The sequence below is a fragment of the Chiloscyllium plagiosum genome, unplaced genomic scaffold (assembly GCF_037043375.1).
Source record: "Chiloscyllium plagiosum isolate Xiang-an unplaced genomic scaffold, Cpla_swu_hap1 HiC_scaffold_14, whole genome shotgun sequence".
NCBI classification, from domain to species: domain Eukaryota; kingdom Metazoa; phylum Chordata; class Chondrichthyes; order Orectolobiformes; family Hemiscylliidae; genus Chiloscyllium; species Chiloscyllium plagiosum.
Window position 1 is genome coordinate 37891873 of NW_028270152.1, and position 25724 is coordinate 37917596.

The 25724-nt window shown below is 40.8% G+C and overlaps 1 protein-coding gene across 10 annotated transcripts in view; it reads right to left on the reverse strand.

Annotated features, from left to right (window-relative positions):
* erc2 (ELKS/RAB6-interacting/CAST family member 2) overlaps nt 1–25724 on the reverse strand; it is an 846554-nt gene that overhangs the window by 603670 nt on the left and 217160 nt on the right. For all 10 annotated transcript variants that reach the window (XM_087994311.1, XM_087994312.1, XM_087994315.1 and 7 more), the window contains one exon: nt 23003–23077. In XM_087994311.1, the coding sequence (XP_087850437.1) occupies nt 23003–23077 (75 nt within the window). The remainder of the gene's footprint in view (nt 1–23002; nt 23078–25724) is intronic.

Below are 25724 nucleotides of genomic sequence, written 5' to 3' on the forward strand. Positions count from 1 at the left end.
GTGGTGGACAAGTTGTTGGAGGGAATCCTGAGGGACAGGATTAACATGTATTTGGAAAGGCAAGGACTGATTAGGGATAGTCAACATGGCTTTGTGTATGGGAAATCATGTCTCACAAACTTGATTATTTTGAAGATGTAACAAAGAGGATTTATGAGGGCAGAGCGGTGGACGTGATCTGTATCGACTTCAGTAATGCATTCGACATAGTTCTACATGGTAGACTGGTCAGCAAAGTTAGATTGTATGGAAACCAGGAGAGCTAGCCATTTGAATACAGAACTGGCTCGAAGGTTGAAGACAGAGGGTGGTAGTGGAGGGCTGCTTTTCAGATTGGAGACCTGTGACGAGTGGAGTGCCACAAGGATCGGTGCTGGGTCCACTAATTTTCATCATTTATGTAAATTATTTGGATGTGAACATAGGAGGAATGGTTAGTAAGTTTTCAGATGACACTAAAACTGGAGTTGCGATGGTCAGCAAAGAATGTTACCTCAGAGTACAATGGGATCTCGATTAAATGGGTCAATGGGCCAAGGAGTGGCAGATGCAGTTTAATTTAGATAAATGTGAGGTGTTGCACTTTGGAAAGGGCAGAATTTATACACTTAATGGTACGTTCCTGGGGAGCGTTGCTGAGTAAAGAGACCTTGGAGTGCAGGTTCATGGTTCCTTGAAAACGGAGTTGCAGGTAGATAGGATAATGAAGAAAGCACTTGTAATGCTTTCCTTTATTGGTCAGTGCATTGAATATAGGGGTTGGGAGGTCATGTTGCATATACACAGGGCATTAGTTAGGCCAACTGTTGAAATATTGTGTGCAATTCTGGTCTCCCAGCTATAGGAACCATGTTGTGAAACTTGAAAGGGCTCAGAGAAGATTTACAATGGCATTGCCAGGGTTGGAGGGTTTGAGCTAAAGGGAGAGACTGAATAGGCTGGGGCTGTTTCCCTGGAGCGTCAGAGGCACAGGGGTGACCTTATAGAGGTTTATAAAAATCACAGGAGGCCACAGACAAGGTCTTTTTCCTGGGGTAGCAGAGTCAAAAACTGGAAAGCATAGATTTAAGATGAGTGGGGAAAGATTTAAAAAGGGACCTAAGGGGCAAATCGTTCCATGCAGAGGGTGGTACATGCATGGAATGAGCTGCCAAAGGAAGTGGTGGAGGCTAGTACAATTACAACATTTAGAAGGCATCTGGATGGGTATATATACAGGAAGGGTTTCATTATTAGAATTAGAGTGCCTACTGTGTGGAAACAGGAATCAAGTCCACACCAACCCGCCAAAGAGTATCCCAACCAAACCCATTCCCCTACATTTACGCATGCTTCATGCACCTAACCTATACACCCTGGAACACCACTGGCAATTTAGCACAGCCATTTCACCTAACCTGCACATCTTTAGATTGTGGGATGAAACCAGAGCACCCAGAGGAAACCCACACAGACACGGGGAGAATGTGCAAACTCCACGCAGACAGTCACCAGAGACTGGAATCAAACCTGGGACCCTGGTGCTGTGAGGCAGCAGTGCGAACCAATGTGCCACCATGGCACCCTTTGAGGGGTGTGGGCCAAATGCTGGCAAATAGGACTAGATTTATTGAGAATATCTGGTCAGCCTAGACAAGTTGGATCAAAAGTTCTGTTTCTGTGGTATACATCTCTATGACTTTAATTCTTGCAAGTTCCAATGCAAAGGTATAAAGCTGAAATGTTAACACTCTGTTTCTCACTACATATCCTGCCATAACATTGAGCACCGGAAGCATTTTATGCTTTTATTTCAAAGTTGTTTTATGCTAAGTTTCCCTCAATGTCTGTGCATCTCACACACACACACACCCCAAAATATTACCTCTGATTTCTCTCCACAGATGTTGCCAGACCTGCTGAGCTTTTCCGGCAATTTCTATTTTTGTTTGTGATTTCCAGCATCCACAGTTCTTTCAGTTCTCACTTCAATCATACATTTAGATACAAATCTGGGGTCTCATCATATTTGCAATATGAGAGTCCCATCAAGAGGCAGACTTGGATTTGAATTCCAGCAATGCAGATAATACTCCCATGTCCAGCTCAAGTGTCTTTTAAGTTCTGAAGCAAAAACAAGGTTCCCCAAGCCATGATTGCTGATTGATGTGAAAGCAAATCAGACCAAAGGTTAAACAAGACTGAAGTTCAACATCAGGCAACTGAAGACAGGGTAGGGCTCAAACTTGAATAGTAACCTGGAGGTCAGTATTTTGACAAGAAAGCCACAAGAAAATGTAAGCAATGCATTTTGAATCCTCATTTTCCACCCCCACCCTCACCCCTGCCAGAGTCTTTCCAAAACGTTTCAACATACACTCTTCCTTCAACAGAATTTTATGGATGTTAATTGTTATGGGGTGGGGAGAACCTTCCAAAACATTGCATCGTATTTCTTGCAATGTTGGGTTCCAAAACATTTCAGAAATTCATTACAATTTAATCCAGTATAAAATGAAAGAAATATTCAACTCAAGAGTTAGAAGTATTCAATTTAAAAGTACAACAAGCATAGTAACATTTTGAAAGTTGTAATGCACTTCATCTTTCAAAATCAATAATCTGGCACATGACATTTTGCTGACTATTGACATGATACTGCATGGCTCTGACAAGATGGCATACATTGATTTGTCTTTCTCAATTAAAGAGGTATAAATAGAACATAGAACAATACAGCGCAGAACCAGGCCCTTCAGCCCTTGATGTTGCGCTGACCTGTGAACTATTCTCAGCTCGTCCCCCTACACTCGCCCAAAATCATCCATGTGCTTATCTAAGGATTGTTTAAATCTCCCTAATGTGGCTGAGTTGACTACATTAGCAGGTAGGGCATTCCACGTCCTTACCACTCTTTGCGTAAAGAAGCTGCCTCTGACATCTGTCTTAAATCTATCACCCCTCAATTTGTAGTTATGCCTCCTCGTACAAGCTGACGTCATCGTCCTAGGAAAAAGACTTTCACTGTCTACCCTATCTAATCCTCTGATCATCTTGTATGTCTCTATCAAATCCCCTCTTAGCCTTCTTCTTTTCAATGAGAAAAGAAGGAAGTCTCTCAGCTTTTCCTCATAAGACCTTCCCTCCAGACCAGGCAACATCCTGGTAAATCTCCTCTGGACCTTTTCCAATGCTTCCACATCCTTCCCAAAATATGGGGTCCAGAACTGTACACAATATTCCAAGTGTGGCCACACCAGCGTTTTGTATAGTGCAGCATTACATTGCGGCTTCAGAACTCAATCCCTCTATGAATGAAACCTAACACATTGTATGTCTTCTGAACAGCACTATCCACCTGGGTGGCAACTTTCAGGAACTGGACAAACCTCATTTGAAAATGGAGCAAAAATCTAAATCTCAATCCATTTTGTGCAATGCATGCATTTTGGGAGTTGTACAGATGCTTAAATTAAAATACATCAATGTAACTTTGCCCTTGTGATTTCCTAGCACTAATGCTGCCACTGAATGACACATATGCTTGCATTACATGGATATCAAGGATTACAAGAAAATGAATTTGACAATCAGATTAGTTGAAAAGGCATTGAAGACCCTTATCAACGTTTTAAAAACATATCCACCTTTTGTTTTGAAACAGCCAGTTTAGGTTTTAAATACCCTATGCCAACTTTTGTTCTAAAATAAATTTTGTTAGTATTGTTATGAAGTTGAAGGCATCTACTGTATCTTTAAGAGAGAGTGAATGCTGTTCTGAACTGAGGTCTCAAGCACCTATGATGATCAGCTAGCAATCTCAGTTACTAGAAAATTGAAAATATTTAACATTTGGTTGTAAAATAGATACCTGAGTTGGTTGCTGTTTTGACAACAATTTGATTTTATCCAGTTTAAATTATGCCCCAGGATACTAAAACCCAATCGTGTTTGAATTTATTGTTATGCCAACATTGAACCAATGAGATGACCGGTGTTGAGGGTATTAAAAAAGCAGGCATTTTGAAAGTCAGACAGTAACTGCCATCGAGAGAGTAACTGCCGAGACAGGGAGAGACCTGAAAGATTAAAAGACCCTCTATCAAAGGTATCTTTTTCACATGAAATAGCTTCACAGTAAAAAGACATACGACGACCCAGTGAGATATTCAATTGAAAGAAGACAAGCACTGCAGACGACAGCTGCTGTATGGTTTTAAAATTAAGTTGATGTAATTTTAATAAGTGCTTTATTGGAACAGTATCTTGTTATAGAGTTGGAGGCAGATAATAAATAGTTAAGAGTGGCTGTTTAATGTTTACTTTTAGAGTTTAAAATTAAATTGAATTTATTTTCTTTAAATAGTGGAATTTGAGAGTTCTCGGTCACTCATATTTTAACAGATTACGAGGCGAGGTGAGCTTTTCCAGGATATTTGATTTAATAAACAAAAGGGCTCACTATTGTGTCGTAACAGTATGACAATGTCCTACAAACTCCTCCATGAAAAATATCAAGTTACTAAGACTGCGCCAGAGGTAGTCTATGACTTTTCATCCTTACATCTACATCCTCATCAGAGGACACATGTTATTTCACACTGTCAGAGTTTAGACTATGCAGAGCCAATGATTAATATTGTACACTGTGATAGCAGACGCAATAGCTTAAGCTCGATATATGAAAGAGTGATGAGTTATAATGTGGCACTACTTTTAGGAAACATCATAAGTAACAGCACATCATGCTTTACGTAGCAGATGGCATAGCTAGGTGATCAACAACCAACAGGGCCCAGTTTGGCTCAGCATTTTAAGATTCCTTGCACTGAACCGAACACATCTAACCTGCAGCAACTATGACCAATAGAGTTCATAGGCTCCAGATCTGCAGAGAATCAGATATGGAGTTGTGTCAGCTGCTCAAAGGATATCTGCAACTAACAATGACCAATGGCACCTGCATAATTCTCAGATCACCTTCCAATACTTTACAGACATGCTACAGAGAATAATGTAACGAAGTGGCAGTTATTTTATGCTGGAAAAATACTACTTCACCAGCTTACAAACTTGTGGGTTACAGTTGGAGTGGTGTGGTCTGCTGCCAAGTTGCTTTGTTCCGGCTTCCGCTTCAGCCTTCAGAAAGGCTGAGAACAGTGAAATATCTGAATATGTAGAAAGGTTGCCACCCCATTAAATGAAATTTCACCAGTATTTAAATATCATTGGGCAGTCATCTCCCACAAGGTTGGAGCATGGTTCTTAGAGGTCAGTAAAGTCTCAGCCCAAAGAGGTGTCTATAGGAGTTCCTCAGAATAGTATCTGAGGACCAACCATTTTCAGTTGCTTCATCATCAAGCCAGAAATGGGGACTGAAATGAAAATTTATTTACTCAGAAGATTGTGAATCTGTGGAATTCTCTATCCCAAAGGGTAGTGGGAATTCAGGCTTGGAGTATTAATAAATTGATAAATTGACAAGTTGATAAATCTTTGTTTCTCAATGGTGCAAAAGGTCACAGGGATCTATGGATAAGGGTACTGAAGTGTTCGATCATCCATGATTATGTAAAATGACAGAGCAGACTCGACAGACTGAATGGCCTACTCCTGTTCCAATATTCACTGATTATTGCTCGAAGTCAACACCATTTGTGATTAAGATACTGAAGCAGTCCATGTCCAAATGCAGCATCTTGGAAAATATCCAGGGTTAGGTTGACAAGTGACAAGTAATTTGCTTATCATATTAGTCCCAGGCAAGGATCTCACCATTACCACTTGACATTTAATGGCATTATCATCACTGAATTCACACTAACAACAATAAAGGCCAAGATGTAACTAACTGTGCTTATAAACTTGCTATCTTAAAATCCATACAATCATAAGAGAATATGTTTTGCACTCATTTCTATTCATAAATAAACCACAATTGCACTTGAAAATCACAGATGAGATGGACCAAAGGATCCATTTCCATGCTGTATGACAATCAATCAATGCCAAATCATTTTTAGGGACAAACTCAAAAATCAAGACGTGTTCAAATCCCAAGGGATAATATAATAACCTCAAGGTAAAACTGTTGCATTGAACAATCAGAAGTTCACCGATGTTTGAGATTAAAAGAAATTCAACCTCAATTTGGATTTCCCAACCTGACCACTAAAAAAAGACGTGTCACTGACTTTGATTTTGGCAACAGTAATAGACAAGATTGGATTTGTCTGGTTTATTACACACAGGACATATTTGGGCAAATTTCCACTTCATCAGATAATTGCTAGCGTTGTAGTTGCACTGGAACAACTTGACTAGAGGCATAGCTAGTTGTGGAGCACAGGTCTGCAATTTTATGGCTGGGTTGTCAACAGATCCCATTTTCATTGCATTGTCAAATACCTTTAACCCTTCATGTGATCACATGGCATGAAGCTATCTGGTTCAAGATTTGCATTGCGATGCTGGGGACTTCAGAAAGAGGCTGAAGATCAACAACACACGTACTTTTCCACTGAGATGCAGAGTTTTGAAGATGAGGGATATGGTGGAGCTTCCTCCTTCACTTAGTTATTTAATTGCACACCATCATTCATGACTGGTTGTGGAATGATTGTGGGATCTCTCCACTTTTTCTATCACATGCTGCTTCCTGTGCTTGGCATGTGTTCTGGCTTCACCAGGCTGACTCTCATTTTTATGTATGTCTGCATGCCCTCTGGGTCTCTTCACTGAGCCCAAGTTCATCCCCTGGTTTGATGGTATTGACACAGTGAGTGATGAGAGGTTACACATTGTGATTGAATAAAATTCTGCTGATGGCCCACAGCATTGTGCGAATGCCCAAGTTCGAGATGGTAGGTCTGTTCTGAATTTATTCCATTCAACATGGTGGTAGTGCCACACCACACAGTGGAGGACTCGCTCAGGATCGCACCATCAATACTATTGTGGATGGTTTCATCTGCGTCTGGTAAATTGGTAAGGACTAAGTGTAATCGGCATTTCCCTCACAAACTGCTGCAAACCCAATCATGCCGATAGGACTTTCAGAATTTGGCCAGTTCAGTCTGTAGCCATTCTTAGTGAAAGACATTACACAGGACCATTCTGAGCCCCTGTCATATAGAGGAACAAAGTGAGGACTTCAGATGCTGGAAATCAGAGTCGAGAATGTGGTGCAGGTAAAGGGCTGATGAAGGACTTATGCCTGAAACGTCAATTCTCCTGCTCTACAGATGCTGCCTAACCTCCTGTGCTTTTCCAGTACCACACTCTTGACCCTATCAAATAGAGTACTGCTTCTAATGATATTCAACATGAAGGAGTACTAACTCATCAGCTGAAGGGGAACATTCAATGACCACAGAAAGCAATCATTTGGCCCACTGTGTCTGCAATGGCTCTCCAATTTAGTGCCATAATCCATGTACCCTTACACATTATTTGAATAGAGACAATCATCCCTCAATATGAATGCCTCAACTGAACCTGCCCCCACCACATTTCAAGGTGATACAGTCCAGACTTGTGTGGAAAAGTTTTTTCTCAAACTACATTTGCTATTAATAACTTAAACCCTCTGCCCCCTTACTCTTCATCTTTTCCAAGTAGGGACAGTTTCTCTCCACCTGCTCTATCCAGACTGCTCATGATTTTGAAATCTTTATCTGAAATTCTCTTAACCTTCTTCCCTCCAAAGGAGAACAGTCCCAAACTCTCCATTCTTCATAATTGGGAGGTCTCACTATCAATGTCTCACCTAATGCCATGAAATCGCATGTGGTTCAAATTAATGTGGAGGACTCTAAGGGAAAACCCTCCCAATTATTCACCACTGTGCTGCTGCAGCTGCTTGGTCGGACCTGCCAATAGAACAGAACATAGCCAGGGATGATGTGATAGCATCGAGAACAATTTCTGTTCAGGTATAATTCTGTGACTGACTCATCTGTAAGACAATTCTGACAAAAGGCTCCGTATTTAAGTAAGGAGAATACTGCAGCATCAACAAGGATAGCTCTGCTCTATCCTTTACAATGAGACGAATTGAGCATAGAAGTCGGGATGCTAGGTTTTAGTTAGTCATGGCATTGTTGAGACCACATCTTGAATACTGTGTAAATTTTGGTCTCCTTATTTAAGAAAAGGTGCAAATGCATTGGAGGCAGTTTATATTGATACCTGGATTGAGCAGGTTGTCCCATAGGCAAAGATTGGACAGGCCCAATTTGTTTTCACTGGAGCCTAGAAAATAGAGGGCTGATTTGATTGAAGTGTACAAGAACCTGAATGATGTTGACAAGGTAAACATGGAAACGTTGTGAGTGAATCCAGAACTACTGGGCACTTATTAAGGATTAGTGTTTCCCCTTTAAAGCAGAGACGGGGAGATGTTTTGTTTCTCTCTCTGGTAGATTGTTAAGGACCAAGTGTAATAGGCATTTCCCTCACAAACTGCTACAAGCGCAATTGGGCAGATATGGATTTCAGAATTTGGCCACTTTGGAACATTGCCTCCATGTGGAAGCAGAGTCAGTAAATAGTTTTAAGGCAGAGGTAGATTAGATTCTTCTTGGCAAAGGAATCTAAGTATTTGGGGTAGATAGGAATGTAGAATGCTTGGTCTCCAGTTGATGTTAGGTGGTCCTTACTAACATTCAATTGCATTTTGTTTTAACTAAATAGTTCATTAATTAAATATAATTCCACCAATTGCTGTGATGGGATTTGAACCCTGAATATTCATGATGTTGAACAGTCCAGAGACATTGCCAGTACAGCATCTTGTCCCTGTAGCCTCTACAAATACAAATTTCAGTTATATGCACGAGGAGACACAAATTCGAAAACAAATACGGTTTCAAATCTGAAAACATGATTCTATATTTTAACAGACCAGAATTTAATAGTTATGTGAGAAATGATATTCCAATAATGTATAATTTAAAATTTATCTAAAAGCAGAACAGGGAAGCTCTTCAATTAACAGTTTGTGTGAATTCACTTTGGTCTTTTAAATATGCATGTTTGCATAAAAGAACAGGAGACATTTGATGGAGCTCGCAGTGAGCGAAGTCTGTAGCCAATTCTTTTCATGAAAACTGATAGGCCTTGTTGCCATGGTAGCAGACTTCAGATAAGCATATGCTATCAATATTTTTGAGCCTAAGACCATGTCCATGCATTGGCTGGTTAACCCTTCTATTTCTAGTTTATAGATTTTATCATTCAAAATTGCAACAGATTTAAATTAAGCAAATAGTTTAAAGAATGCAGTAGCTAATCAACCCTACAATTAATCTATTTGTAACAAATAATAAAATTGCATTGACATGAAAAGGTCCTGGCATATAGTGATTCTGTGCATTTGATTTTAATTCACAGAAGAGTACAAAACCAACCTGTGCTTGAACGGGAGCAGGAGGAGGCAGGTTCAGCTTACTTTACTGGTTCGGCCTCAGCAACACTAACATTGATCAAAATTACCGTGAAGTCAGTGGAAAGCAATTGCTGAGCCATTCAAACTGGACAGTATGAAGACCCGTGAAGATGATCACAGGCACAAATTACACAACTAGAAGTGGAACCTCTGACAAGGCAGCCAAAAGGATTCCGTGGGAAAAGCCATAATTGCTCAGCCTCTCCAGCCTCAGGTTAAAATAACAAACTGGATGTCAGCACAGCCCCATCTGCATATTTAAAGCAGAGCTCACTGGCTTCAGGCAGGTATTCATGCCATCTCTAATGTTAATTTTGTAATCTGCCAGATTATGGCAGAAAAGGTCTACTTGAGTTGCCCATCTATTTTTCTGACACACAGTGGGCTAAAATAAAGGATTCTCTATATTTACGGCAACAGAATTGTTTATTACAGAACATGAGAGTGCCGAATATGAACATGCAATAACAATGAAGAATTACAAAGATCCATTGCATTTTTTGATTAACTACCTGCATTGTTTAAGGTCAAGATTTCGATAAAATTTGCACACGATAAATTATTGCATCCAGGTCAAAGCTAAATTAATTAAATAGAACATAGACCACTTCAAGAGTGTTATAGATATCAAATTTTTACTGCTGCAAAACTTTTCCTATTTGTGAAATTTTACTCTAGCTTTCATGTACTTGGAGTAATTTTACTTCTAAACATTAGTACAATAACACTTCTTTTAAACCACTTCAAAATAAGTTTTCCACATAAATCAGCATTTCAGCCTTGGTCTATGTCGACTTGTCTCATTTTAATCAGAACAGTAATTTAGCATTTGATCTCAGCACCACTGATTTAGGAAGTGAGCAAAAAGAGTAGAATTGCTGCTCCTGGTTGATATTCAGAAAACAATTGTGACAGTGTATAGAACATAGAAACGTACAGCACAGAACAGGCCCTTTGGCCCACGATGTTGTGCCAAGATTTAATCCTAATGTAAAATATAGTAACTTAACCTACGCACCCCTCAACTCACTGCTATCCATGTGCATGTCCAGCAGTCGCTTAAATGTCCCCAATGACTCTGCTTCTACCACCACAGCTGGCAACGCATTCCATGCATTCACAACTCTCTGCGTAAAGAACCTACCTCTGACGTCTCCTTTATACCTTCCTCCTAATATCTTCAAACTATGACTTCTCCTACCAGTCAATCCTGCCCTGGGGAAAAGTCTCTAGCTATTGACTATCTATTCCTCTCATTATTTTGTACATCTTGATCAGGTCTCCTCTCTTCCTCCTTCTCTCCAGAGAGAAAAGTCCAAGCTTATTCAACCTTTCTTCATAAGGCAAGCCCTCCAGTCCAGGCAGCATCCTGGTAAACCTTCTTTGCACCCTCTCCAAAGCCTCCACATCTTTCCTATCGTAGAGCGACCAGAACTGGACACAATATTCCAAGCGTGGTCTCACCAGGGACTTGTAGAGCTGCAGCAAAACCTCGCGGCTCTTAAACTTGATCCCCCTGTTAATGAAAGCCAAAACATCATATGCTTTCTTAACAACCCTATCCACTTGGGTGGCAACTTTGAGGGATCTATGTACTTGCACACCCAGATCCCTTTGTTCCTCCACACTGACAAGAATCCTATCTTTAATCCTATATTCAGCATTTGAGTTCGACCTTCCAAAATGCATCAGTTCGCATTTATCCAGGTTGAACTCCATCTGCCATTTCTCAGCCCAGCTCTGCATCCTGTCTATGTCACACTGCAGCTTGCAGTAGCCCTCTATACTATCGACGACACCTCCAACCTTTGTGTCATCTGCAAATTTACTAACCCACCCCTCAACTTACTCATCCAAGTCATTTATAAAAACTACAAAGAGCAAAGGCCCAAGAACAGACCCCTGCGGGACCCCACTCAACACCAACCTCCAGGCAGAATACTTTCCATCTACAACTACTCTCTGCCTTCTGTCAGTCAGCCAATTCTGAATCCAGATAGTCAAATCTCCCTGTATCCCATAATTCCTGACTTTATGAATGAGCCTACCATGGGAAACCCTATCAAATGCCTTGCTGAAGTCCAGATACACCACATCCACTGCTTGACCATCATCGACCTGTCTTGACACCTCCTCAAAGAACTCAATAAGATTTGAGAGGCATGACCTGCCCGTCACAAAGCCATGCTGACTGCCTTTAATCACACTATGTAAAAACGCCATCCCATTCTCCCAATTCCTTCGACTCCACCGCATCTGCTCCCAGGAGGACCAGTTCCAAAAACGTACAACCCAGATGGCCTCCTTCTTCAAGGACCGCAATTTCCCCCCCGACGTGGTCGACGATGCCCTCCACCGCATCTCTTCCACTTCCCGCTCCTCCGCCCTTGAGCCCCGCCCCTCCAACCGCCACCAGGACAGAACCCCACTGGTCCTCACCTACCACCCCACCAATCTCCATGTACAGCGCATCATCCGCCGTCATTTCCGCCACCTCCAAACGGACCCCACCAGCAAGGATATATTTCCCTCCCCTCCCCTATCAGCATTCCGCAAAGACCACTCCCTCCGTGACTCCCTCGTCAGATCCACACCCCCCACAAACCCAACCTCCACACCCGGCACCTTCCCCTGCAACCGCAAGAGGTGCAAGACATGCGCCCACACCTCCCCCCTCATCTCCCTCCAAGGCCCCAAAGGAAACTTCCATATCCGCCACAGCTTCACCTGCACCTCCACACACATCATCTATTGCATCCTCTGAACCCAATGTGGCCTCCTCTATATTAGGGAGACAGGCCGGCTACTTGCGGAGCGTTTCAGAGAACATCTCTGGGACACCCGGACCAACCAACCCGACCACCCTGTGGCTCAACCCTTCAACTCCCCCTCCCACTCCACCAAGGATATGCAGGTCTTTGGACTCCTCCATCGCCAGACCACAACAACACGACGGTTGGAGGAAGAGCGCCTCATCTTCCACCTAGGAACCCTCCAACCACAAGGGATGAACTCGGATTTCACCAGTTTCCTCATTGCCCCTCCCCCCACCTTGTCTCAGTCGAATTCAGCACTGCCTTCCTAACCTGCAATCTTCTTCCTGACCTCTCCGCCCTCACCCCAGTCTGACCTATCACCCTCACCTTGACCTCTTTCCACCTATCACATTTCCGACGCTCCTCCCCCAAGTCCCTCCTCCCTACCTTTTATCTTAGCCTGCTGGACAAACTTTCCTCATTCCTGAAGAAGGGCTTATGCCCGAAACGTCGATTCTCCTGTTCCCTGGATGCTGCCTGACCTGCTGCGCTTTTCCAGCAACACATTTTCAGCTTTAATCACACTATGCTTGGCCAAATAGTCATAAATCCTATCCCTCAGAATTCTTTCCAAAACTTTGCTGACCACAGACATAAGATCGACTTTTGTTGACCACAGACATAAGACTGACATGTATGTGTGACAAAGCATGATCAAAGGATGTAGGTACAGCCACTGTGACCCTATGGCAGAATTACAGATTGATACTTGAGGTGTAATCACTTACAGCATGTACCAGAAGGGGACTGGTGCTTTGGAACTGTACTGCAGAAGATTAACTATCTCCGAGTGAGAACAGTAAGATTTCCTACTTAAAAACACTAGTTAAGTGTATCCCCTCCCCTTTTCAAAAGAAGTCAATAAGTCTCCGATAATTGCTTGAAGAAGTTCTTATAATAGGTACATACAAATAGTAAATTTGCCTGAGGCCATTTATCGTGTCATGTTTCATCCAGGCAAAACGCTCAGTCTGAAATTGGGAATTACTGACAGCAACAGATCACATCACTCTAAAAGAAATGTTTGTATTTTCTGAAGCTAATTAAGTCCAGCAACCACTAAAAGAATATGCCACATGCTTCACTGACTAAACATCTGGGACCAGCAACTTATTTTGTGAAATTTATTTGCAGGATGGAAGCATCACAGGTTCAGCGAGCACCTATTAGCCATCCCTACTTTCCTCCCTTAAGAAGGGTGGTGAGCTGCCTTCTTGACCTGCTGGCCTCCATATTAATATGTAACAAAGCTAAAAGAGTGTTCGTTTCTGATATATTAAAAAAAAGATAAAAATCAATGATGATAGAATATGAAGTTGAAAAGCCATTCTGGTAGGAAACAATAGTCTCCAATTAGTCCATGGAAACTAGCAACTTTATAATTTGTGTATGGTTCATGAGGTCAGTTTTGGGAATTTTAAAATATTCGAGTTATTTCCAATTCTTGTGAAGTTGAGACACTTATCGAAAGTCATAAGCATCAAGTAGAGTATTAAATGTGCATAAAGCCTACTGCTTTCAAAATAACTATCATTTAACCATTACAGAATGTGTATTAAATACATTACACATATATCAAAATCTACCACCTGCAAAGGCAAACTTTCTCTGTTCCTTCCAAACAGCTGGGCTTGCCTCTTCTTCACACTTCCACTACAGTATTTGGCAAAGCCAGCATGTATTAGATTGGTTTTAGATTAGATTCCCTACAGTGTGGAAACAGGCCCTTCGGCCCAACAAGTCCACACCAAACCTCCGAAGAGCAACCCACCCAGACCCATTCCACTACATTCACCCCTGACTAATGCACCTAACACCATGGGCAATTTAACATGGCCAATTCACCTAACCTGAACATCTTTGGACTGTGGAAGGAAACCGGGGCACTCAGAGGGAACCCACGCAGACACGTGCAAACTCCACACAGATAGCTGCCCAAGGCGGGAACTGAACCCAGATCTCTGGTGCTGTGAGTCAGCAGTGCTAACCACTGAGCCACCATGCCATCAAGCAAATCAGAATTGGTGAGAGATCCTAGTCGGATGCGTTCCTGGATGTCACATGGTATTCTGGCCACATGATATCTGAACATGTGGTATCCTGTCAGAAAGCTTCTGCAAATGTTCCAACATTTACCAGCTCCTGTAATTAAATAGTTTTTTGAAAGTGTTTTTATGCAACAAGTCACAATCACCAATCGAGAAAGAACAATTTGCAGAGGGGAAACCAGAGCTGGGAGGAACTTGATTTTACCAATAAACAACAATTCCATTCAGTGGTAGCAACAGGAAACCTCAGTCAGAGCTGACCTTTGCGTGAAATTATCTAAAGCAAACCAGCAGGCTGCGCAAAGAGCAAAAGGCAGAGTGTTTGGGATACTCCTCACAAGATGCATTGCCATAAACAATGGTTCTACATCAGCATTTTTAAACCATGCACTGAGCTCAAAGGCAGAGAAGATGACTTTCATTAAATTACAAAAAATACAGGACAGGGTAAGGGTAAGGCCATTTGGCCTGCAGTACAGGCAGCTCTCATATAACCCTATTTAACTCAACTGCAAGGTTTTCTTTTAATATTCATATTTAAATTTCCTTCCAAATTAAGTTTTTTTAAAAAAAAATCAGCCACACATGGCAAAGGTAAGTTTAAATACCCTCAGTTCAAAATCCTTCCTTTATCCTTCATCATTTTCTTCCAATAAGCAGCACTGACCACTACACCTGTTTTTAATTTGCTGACTAATGAGTAAAGTCTGTTCCTGACACAGAATTAAGGCATCAACGTTTGACTTACATTTTTATCAGGCAAAAGTGAGGGCTGCACATGCTGGAAATCAGAGTCTAGATTAGAGTGGTGCTGGAAAAGCACAGCAAATCAAGCAGCATCAGAGGAGCAGGGGAAAAAAAAAAATTCGACATTTCGGGCAAAAGCTCTTCATCAGGAATGAAGGCAGGGAGCCTCCAGGGTGGAGAGATAAATGGGAGGGGGGTGGAGCTGGGGAAAAGTAGCGAAGAGTACAATAGGTGGAAGGGTGTGGGAATGGAGGTGATAGATCAGAGAAGAGGGTGGAGCAGATAGGTGGGAAGGAAGATTAGCAGGTAGGACAGGTCATAAGAATGGCGCTGAGCTGGAAGGTTGGAACTGGGATAAGGTGGGGGGAAGAGGAAATGAGGAAACTGTGAAGTCCACATTGATGCCATGGGGTTGAAGTGTTTCGAGGCGGAAGATGATGTGTTCTTCCTCCAGGCGTCAGGTGGTGAGGGAGCGGCGGTGGACCTGCATGTCCTCAGCAGAGTGGTAGGGGGGAGTTGAAATGTTGGGCCACAGGGTGGTGGGGCTGATTGGTGCGGGTGTCCCGGTGATGTTCCCTAAAGCACTCTGCAAGAAGGCGTCCAGTCTCCCCCATGTAGAGGAGACCGTATTGAGAGCAACAGATACAATAAATGACATTGATGGATGTGCAAGTGAAACTTTGATGGATGTGGAAAGCTTCTTTGGGGCCTTGGATGGCAGCAATCTTCTCAGCGACCACTCCCACCATAAGCATTCACCAGCCATTCTGTAACCACATGCCCATCCTCTGACTTCATCAGTCAATCCCAAACCTGTTAAATGGTAACCTTTTTTTCATCTCCTTACACCTCCCATTGATAGATGCCCCATTTGCTAGTCTCTCTCTTTCTCTCTCTCTCTCTCTCTGTCCCCACAAAGAATCTCCAATAAGCCAGAGTAAGAATGGCAGTTTTAATTCCCTAAAGAGTCAACATCATGTGCTTTTACTGTAATCTGATAGTCTCATGGTCACTTTTTTTTAAAAAAGTAAAGTTGATACACAAATTTCTGCAGTGTTAAGATGGGATTTGAGCTTTCATTCTCATTTATCATTTTCACTCTCTATATTACTCATTCAGCAACAATCATACTGCTAGAAAAGCAACATACTGTGGATGCTAGGAATCTGGAATAAAAACAGAAAATGCTAGAACAAATCTAGCTAACAATGTTAGTAGAGATGACAAGCAGACTTCTGTCAAAAAATGTTGAGTTCATTTTCTTTCCACAGATTTTGCCACTCTTGTTTACTGCTTCTAGCATTTTCTGTTTGAGCAACCACTATACTAGGTACAAGGTGGTCAGTTGGCTCAGTTGGATGGATGGCTGGTTTGTGACGCAGTATGATTCAAGGAACCGTGCCCTGGCCTGAGACATGCTGCCACTCAGGTTAAACAATGACCAGTCATCTCTCTCACTCTAATGACAGAACAGCCCTATGATCCTTGGGGCCTATGGCAGCTTTACCTTTACATCATCTTCACCAGTCCAAAATCCTTCAAAATCTCCATATTACCCAGCCATCTTCCCTTCGTCCTTAATGTTGGCAGCCATGTCTTTCAAGCTCCAGGTTCTACAGTTCCCTCTCTCCTGCTGTTTGAGTAAGTTGTTCATCTTTCTTTAATATCTTTGGTTCAATGAAGCATGCATAACAAAGGTAAATCAATATAAAATCGTAAAATGGAAGATCTCAAATCTGAAATAGAAACAGTAAATGCTAGAAAGTCTGAGCAGGTCAGGGACCATCTGTGGAGAGATAAACCAAGTTAACATGTCCAGCCAATGGCCTTTCAACAGAAGTGGAAAAATATAAAGAAATTTCACTTGTTAGTTCCATGTCCAAAGCTGACTTGCTTACACTTCCTTCCAAAGCACTTCCTGTAAGTTCTCTATCACATTTGCCAGTTTCAATACCAGTGCTTCCAAGATGTCTCTTTTTTTTCCTCAAACGGAAAATTCCCTCCCAGGAATACAAGATACTTGACGAGTTCCATTCTATTTCCCACAATTCTACCCCCTCCCCACACTCAAGCTCCAAGAAAAACAATAGGAATCCTCTTGCTTTCATCTTTCACCCACGCAATTTTGTACTTTAACAGCTCCATCACCACCAAATCCACCCTTTCTTCCGTTACCAGCATTGAAAAGGGTCTGCTCCTTCCACAAAACTCCAGTCAATGACTGAATCTTTCACTTCCCACTGAAGCTTCATATGCAATCATGCAAGGTGCAACACATGCTCTTAACCCCTCCCTTCCAAATGTCCAGGTACCCAAACACTCCTCCAGGTTAATCAGTGATTTACTTCAACCTCTTTTAAGTTTGTATCATGTAGTGACTGCTCACATGCAGCATCTCCTTCACACAGACGCATCCAAATGCAGACTGGGTGAGAACAACTTAGATCAGTCTCCATGATACTGGTTTCCAGTTTTATTAATTCTCCACTTTTACCTATCATCTTACACTTATGCTCTTGCACTATTGCAATGAAGTTCAAAACAAGGTCAAAGAACAGCACCTCATGCACTAAGTTCAATAATTTCAGATCATAAATTCTGCTCTCACTCTTTGAATGACAACTCCTCCAGACACATTTTTTGCATTATTTGTCCTGTTAACATTCCATTTTGTCTTGCGTGACCATCCCTTTTGTCATTTAATCTCTCCTATCTTTCCACTGATCAAAAACTCTTCTTTTGTCCTTTAGAGTAATTTCTGCCACCAATCTGGCACAGGAAATTGGTGATGTTATTGTTGATATGTGCCTATAGCCAGAAGCTGGCTCCAGCTCTGCCTACAGGCAGGCTAATGGAATACTCCCTCACTCACCACTTCTTAGCGTCCCCGGCACCTCCAGTCAGTGCCCTCAGCGTCTAGCGTTCCCCTTCTCCCGGTCTCGCCACTCTCTGCTTCATTCAGCCCCCCCCTCCCATTCAGCATCCCACTCCCCACTTGCCACATTGCTCCCTCACTCCAAGAGATAGTGAGCAGTGAAGAAACGTAGTTGTGAATGACGCGGACGGGGGAGGGGGGTGAATAAGGGGTCAGGCGCCGAGTGGAGAAGTGTTTGGAGTGAGTCGTTGAACAAGTCACAATCCCAAGATTTGAATTCATTTAGACACATGCAAAACACTCATTTTATTATTTGTATTCCTCAACAGAAGATCTCACTACTGTGTTTCTGATAATGAAGTTGAAGGCACTGCAACTCCCATGGTCAGAGAGTGCAAGTTGTGTCCAATCTGTACCTCCGCATCTCTGTACTTCTATGAAGGCTAGTTCATCACTGACATCTTCAAGTTCTGAGAAAAGATCATTGGCCTTAAACATAAAGAGCTATTCCTCCACAGATGCTGCATGGTTTGATGTTTATTTCCAACATTCTTTGGTTTCACCCTAATAAACTTTAGATCCGAGGTGGTTGGTTTCTCTTGCAAGGAATATTAACATTGGAACTATTTAAAAGTTACATTTATTGGACAGGATCAGATTGTTCAATGTAATTTGGCACAAATTTCATCAAGGATGCTTCAACTTTAATACCACGTGACATGAATATTAAGCCATCAGAGGAGACAACGCAAACCACACAGTTAACATGAGCCAAAGTGAATCGATTTTAATCAGTAATTTGATCAAATTTTAAAAGCTGAATTAAAGGAAGAACTGCTGCACACAAATGCAAAGCAAACTCAATTTACTTTCTCTGGTTTTACCTGTCTCTTCACACAGTCTGGAAAAAAAGAGCGGTGTATTGAAAAGCAAAGCTTATCTTTAGGTAAGGGATGCCACAATAAAAATAAGTACATAGACATTAACACTGAAGTATATTAATACATTTCATTTACACTGGACTTCTATAAAACATGCCGCAAACCTTTACATGTAACAGGAAAACACTCAAATGGAAACAATTGATGGGTTAATAGGTTAATATCTTGAACAAACCTAATGCAAGTATTCTATTAGTTCAATATCAAAATATCCCTATTGTGGAAATACTTACATTTCTGCATAGGCATTTCTACTGAAAAAAAGAAATAGAAGACAGCACACACACAGCTTGTCTGAAAATTTAAATTAACATACCCTGCCATATCTTATCGGGTCCAAAATCATATGATGAGTGCAGTAATAAGTATACCATTAGAAATACAGCAATGTTCAACTTTCATCCAGTAATGGGAGGTGCTTTAAACATTTTAATTCTACAGTGTTATGTTGCTTAATACTTGCAGCTTTCAGTTCCAACATGTCAGAGGTGGAAATATTAATTCGTTAGTAAATAACTTCACCTCAGACCTGGTAACAAAAGCTACCTGTTTCAAGAAAACAAAGACTCTCGCTGGCAAAACCATTCTGTGAAAACCACCAGGGATCCACTGAGTTAAAAATCAATTTTATTGTGGGGCAAAAAAAAAGATATTTGATGAAAATTAGGCAATAATAAAGTAAACCATGTGGAACAAACATTTTTTTAAAATGGAGATTAGGAAGACTTTAAAAGAGTAAAGAAAAATGTTCAACATAAAAGGAAAGGATTTTTTTGCCCAAGTGCCGTAAGTAGAAGAATAGACAAATGGGTCAGAGAAGATCTGGATAGAAATTAGTGCAATGTCTGCTGAGGAAAGACAAGGAATGTGCGCATCAGTCAAAGCTAGAGCCTACAAAGTAACAACGCAGAGAAACAAACGAAAAGGAAAATGCTCTAAGAGGCAGGGTAAGAACACCAGCACTGATTTGAGCATGAATAAGATGCTTTCAACATAAATGCAAGGTAAATGAAAACAGAGGGAACTAGTGAAACATGAAAAAGTGCATTGTCATTCAAATTAACTGATACAGAATGGCACAGAATCAAGTAGTTCTGACAAGGATATAACTGAACTTGCCAATAAAACTGTACAGGAAGTTCAACTAAGTCCAGTCCAATAGTAAAGGAATGACATGGATGATTTTTTATAAGTTTTCAGGTGATTGAATCATATGCACAGAGGCTTTGATTCACTAACGTGCTCATTTAGCAGTAACCAGTGATGGTGTCATCATAGATTATGCAATTATAAATGTTATGGTCTCACTGACAATGATTTGTGGAACACTCCATTCATTGCATGCAGAATATGTGCCAGAGCTGGAGGGTACTTAGAAATTGTGGTTAGATGCACAGAAATGTGTTATTAGAAAGGCACTGAATTAATTAACGTTAAAGGATTCATTCCGGATACCAGTTCCAGATGATCTAAGAGTCTATTTGCTCAAGGAGGAGTGCAAGGCACTCAAGCAATTACATGATTATATTCTGGCATTTTGAGTGCCAGGAAATATTCTACAGGTGGGAATCAGATGATTCATCTGGCTCACTGAGTCAGTGAATCTGACTGTATTAAGACAGGGAACAGAATTGGCACGACAGGGAATTTAAGAAATTGGGGCAGTGTTGAGATAGTGTTAACTTTCAGTTCTAACTCAAAAATAGGCAACCAATAACGAAAGTCAGATTAGCTTCATAGACAGCTCCTTAGCCAGAATATTGACACCTATAGCCTGTCTGACCTGGGTGATGGAAAAACAAGCACCTGAAACATGAAGCAGGATTTTTAAATACAGCAATCTGTGTCTAATGACAGTAAGGCCTCAATTGCAATGTTAAGGCTTTTAGCATCCTAATCACCAGGCCTCAAAAGAAAATGCTCCAGGACACACAGAACAACCCAAAGAGTAGAGAGTAGATAAAAATGAAGCACATTTAGAGACCCCCTGTTCAATCCAACCTGTCTGGTGACCTGAAAATAAATTCAGCTGTTTTCCGACCCTCCCACAACCACAAAACGCAGTGGGTGCTTACAGCTCATCAACAACTTGCAAATGAGACTCAAGCCTTAAAATAGTTATGGATTCACGTGTGTAATGAGGCTGCTTCAGTTACCGAAGTCTAAGACTGCCACTATAATGTGATATATTTATATACACACTTAATATAGGAAATATAGATCTCTCAAATGTGACAGTGGATCCCAAAATCAATCACTAATTTTATAAAGAATTGCACTGCATCTTCAGCAACCAATTGCAGTCTTAATATAAAAATATGCTTGGGCATATATAATGATAAATGTGAGGCAAGCAGAGGCTGATTATTCCATTAATGCAACCAAATGTGGTGTGGATCAGTGCATAAAAAGTTGTTCAGATTCTAAGTATTATAGTAACCGTAAATGCACCTGTTGCTGAGCTGAGATATCCTAATTGGATAAAAGAAGCTTGGAATTAAGCAAGTGTAAATTTAACAGCTTTGTGGGTACACTGGAGGTGCTATGATCAGATTGCACAATAGGACTTGGCTGAGACTAGGAATCAAAACAGCAGTGGGTAGTTTGCCACAATGGTTCTTATTGGCATGGATGAAGGACCCATCCTTCAACCAACGGGGGAAAAGGTAGTTGTTGGCCAGCAGTTTAACACAGAAAACAAACTATTTCAGTTTAAGTAGAGTAGTGCAAACACATAATTCCTTTGGGATTCATACTGCAACGGAAGCAGGATATTGCCAGTTGAGAGAGACTGAGGGTGGTACAGGTAGCTTGCTGGTTTTTCCAAAGGATTTCAATAAATTGAATTAGAATGACACAGGTTTATGTTCTATGCATTTAATCCCAGGGCTTTGCCACAGAAATTTGGACAGATTGTGTATATAAAGGCACATTCTCATTTTTGAGGAACTTGATATTTCCTTTGGGCCCAGTATCAGTGGTCACTTCTGTAAGTGAATCTCAAGTGTTAATCTGCAAAATCTTAACACTTTCTGAAAGACTTCTCTTGAATCGGCTAGTTATCCAAGAGGAATGGTTTAATTTTGTATTATTTATTGCACTGCTTATTATTTAATGGATTTGTCATATTTTTACACTTCAGATTTTGATTTAATTTGCATTTCTTCAAGTCACATTAGATGTGCAATCTCTAGTCTGAGTTTAATGTGTTGTTTCAAAGGATCATCGTGGTCAATTTATGATTAATCCAACCGATAAAGAGCTTCAAACACAGTAACTATAAGTCATACCTTTTTTTATTAAATATAAAGGAACAGCTTTTGAGAATGTTTCATTTATAGAAATTAGTCCTTTATAAAACCTAACTCTGTATCATCCAGTAGTTCAGACAGTAGGGCTTTAACTGTGGTTTGAAGACATGAAGTCTTGAGGAAATTGGTAACAAAGTTAAAAAAAAACTTATCCGGCTGTCATTTATTTCCTTCAAAAGTTTATGCATCACTACTTGTTATGAATATTTGAAAAGATTTACTAAAATCAGAAGATTTTTTTCTCCAAATAAACTTTAATTGAATATTTAACTGATGCTATCTTCCCAATAAAAGGCAGTGGCAGTGAATTTACATCTTTTCAAATTTCAATCACAGAACTATATCTTTTATTGTAAAAAAGTACATAGCAAATATCTCCATTCTTGACTTTTAAATTTGTGTTTATTTCATTTTTGATGATGCTTTTAAATTAATAACTTAAGGACGTTGCCTGATGTTAGTGCTTTGTCAGCATTTTTATATAATTAATAATTTAAGTTGAGAATTTCAGTTTTTCCACACTCTGGCAAAAACCTGCTGTCCCTGAGGACTGGTACCAACACAGTGGAAGTAAAATTCCACATCTAAAATCAGAAAAGTAAACATCACCTGAACTGCAATAGTGAACTGTTCAGCAAATGTTATTACTGCTTCCCGATAAACTTTTGACATAACTTGTTTTAAAGTCAAATGTATCAGTTCAAACATTGGTTTTAATTAAATATGTAACATACCTAGGATTTTAGCCAGGTTAAAATTAATAAGCTCACTACAAAGATATGCATTTTCTTTCAGGATCATGCTACAGTGTCCTGTAGTTATCTGAAACGGCCTTACCTTCATTTCAATAACCGTTTGAAGAGCCTTCGTCTTTGCGGACTCTGGCTGACTTGGCGTTCTCCTGTGCAGCTCCTGTGGAGGTACACGAAGAAAGGAAACTTGACGACTCATTGTGTTACATCTTAAGTCATGGAATAATATACTGTACAGACAGAAATCCAACTTCATAAAATGGGGCAACGAAACGGCCTTCAGCAACAGATTCAGTCCTCAACCACCCAAGCACACTGCAGTTTCTAGCTTATATTACAGTCACTTCTAGTAGCACATGCGCTATGTCAGCTTCTATCAATAATTAATGTCAATTGTGACAGTGACAGCAAGCAAATGCTCAGTCCATTTAATTAACAGCACAACTTCTTCGTAGTCATCGAGCCACACTTCACTGCATTTTCGATAGCTAATTGATGTTTGTTAAACATGCCAATATTTAAAACTCAGCCACAAGTCAAGAACGGAAACCACCTTTTACTTTTGGAAATTAGACACTCAGGAGAAAAAGGAATTAAAAAGTATTAATTTAATACTGGTTAAGCACACTTTTAAATATTAATTGTATTAAGGAGTGCTGACCACTTCAAAATCACACAAATGGTAACTATCAAAAAAAAACTATTTGGTTTTGCATTATTTAAGTACTGCACATCACTACCAAATACTTGCAGCACCATTCTCTTCTTCAGACAGCAACAGTACTATTGTTACCATTTTGTAAGGGCCTCCTAGTAAAAATGTAAATTACTGCAAAAGTACAAAAAAATTTTAGTCAGTATTATCAAAGTAACCATTTTGTTTTGCCAATAATTGCTACACAATCTAAGAGTTTAGAAATATGAAAGATGTAATTATCAAATTGATGTGTCTGCAGACCAGAATTCAACTTTGGCTCATGTTTCAACTCATTTGACACCGCACTAATTGCTTTCAAACCATCACTCAACATATTACCAATATTTATTCTTTAACTGGAAAACAGCATAAAAAGATGTATTAAAATAAAACAAAGGAGCCATACAGAATGATGGAAATCAAACAAAAACAAAAATTACTGGAGAAACTCTACAGGTCTGGCAGGGTCTGTGGAGAGAAAAACCAAGAAGTAGTTTTGAGTCCAATGACCCTTAAGAACTGACAGCATCAAGGAAAATGATTTGGTATCCATGCTGATGAGAAGGACTGGGGGTTGGCTCACTCCTTTACTCTCACCTCTTTGTAAATCAACAAAAATACCATTTTTTTCCTCAACTTTGATTGGTTTATGTGACAATAAATAAATCAAAGTACAATGAAAAGCTTGATTTACGAGCAGTACAGACAGATCATAGTAAGCAAGGATGTACAAATCAGAAAGATTTAGACAGAAGCATACAGGTTACATTGCACAGGGCATGCACTAGGCGAGAGCAATGTGAGCAAGATCAATATTATTTGAGGCTGAAGAGTCCATTCATCAGTCTAATAAAAGCCGGGAAGAAGCTGTTCCTGAACCTGCGTGTGTTCAGGCTTCTGTATTATCTGCCTGACGGAAGAGGTTGTAGGACAGCATTACTGGGGTAGAAGGGGCCTTTGATGATGCTGGAAGCCTTTCTTCAGCAGCAACGTAATTGGAAAAGAATCCACAGATGGGAGGTTAGCTTCCGTGATCATCTGAGCTATACACACAGCTTCCGTAATTTCTTACACTCCTGGGCAGAGGAGCTGCCATACCAGGCCGTTATACACCAGATAGTACGCTTTCAACAGTTCAGCTGTAGAAGTTGGTGAGGGTCCTTATGGACATGCCAAGTTTCCTGAGGCGCCTGAGGAAGAGGTGGTGTTGGTGTTCCTTCTTGACCGTCACATCTGCATGGGAGGTCCAGGTGTAGTGGAAAGCGAAGAGGGTTACCTCAAATTACAACAGGATCTGGACCAAATGGGCCAATGGGCTGAGAAGTGGCAGATGGAGCTTAATTCGGATAAATGCGAGGTGCTGCATTTTGGGAAAGCAAATCTTAGCAGGACTATACACTTAATGGTAAGGTCCAAGGGAGTGTTGCTGAACAAAGAGACCTTGGAGTGCAGGTTCATAGTTCCTTGAAAGTGGAGTCGCAGGTAGATAGGATAGTGAAGGAGGTGTTTGGTATGCTTTCCTTTATTGGTCAGAGTATTGAGTACAGGAGTTAGGAGGTCATATTGCGGCTATACAGGACATTGGTTAGGCCACTGTCGGAATATTGTGTGCAATTCTGGTCTCCTTCCTATCGGAAAGATGTTGTGAAACTTGAAAGGGTTCAGAAAAGATTTACAAAGATGTTGCCAGGGTTGGAGGATTTGAGCTATAGCAGAGTCTGAACAGGCTGGGGCTGTTTTCCCTGGAATGTTGGAGGCTGAGGGGTGAGTTTGTAGAGGTTTATAAAATTATGAGGGGCATGGATAGGATAGATAGACAAAGTCTTTTCTCTGGGTTCGGGGAGTCCAGAACTAGAGGGCATAGGTTTAGGGTGAGAGGGGAAAGATATAAAAGAGACCTACAGGGCAACATTTTCACACAGAGGGTGGTACGTGTATGGAATGAGCTGCCAAAGGATGTGGTGGAGGCTGGTACAACTTAAGAGGCATTTGGATGGGTATATGAATAGGAAGGGTTTGGAGGGATATGGGCCGGGTGTTGGCAGGTGGGACTAGATTGGGTTGGGATATCTGGTCGGCATGGACAGGTTGGACCGAAGGGTCTGTTTCC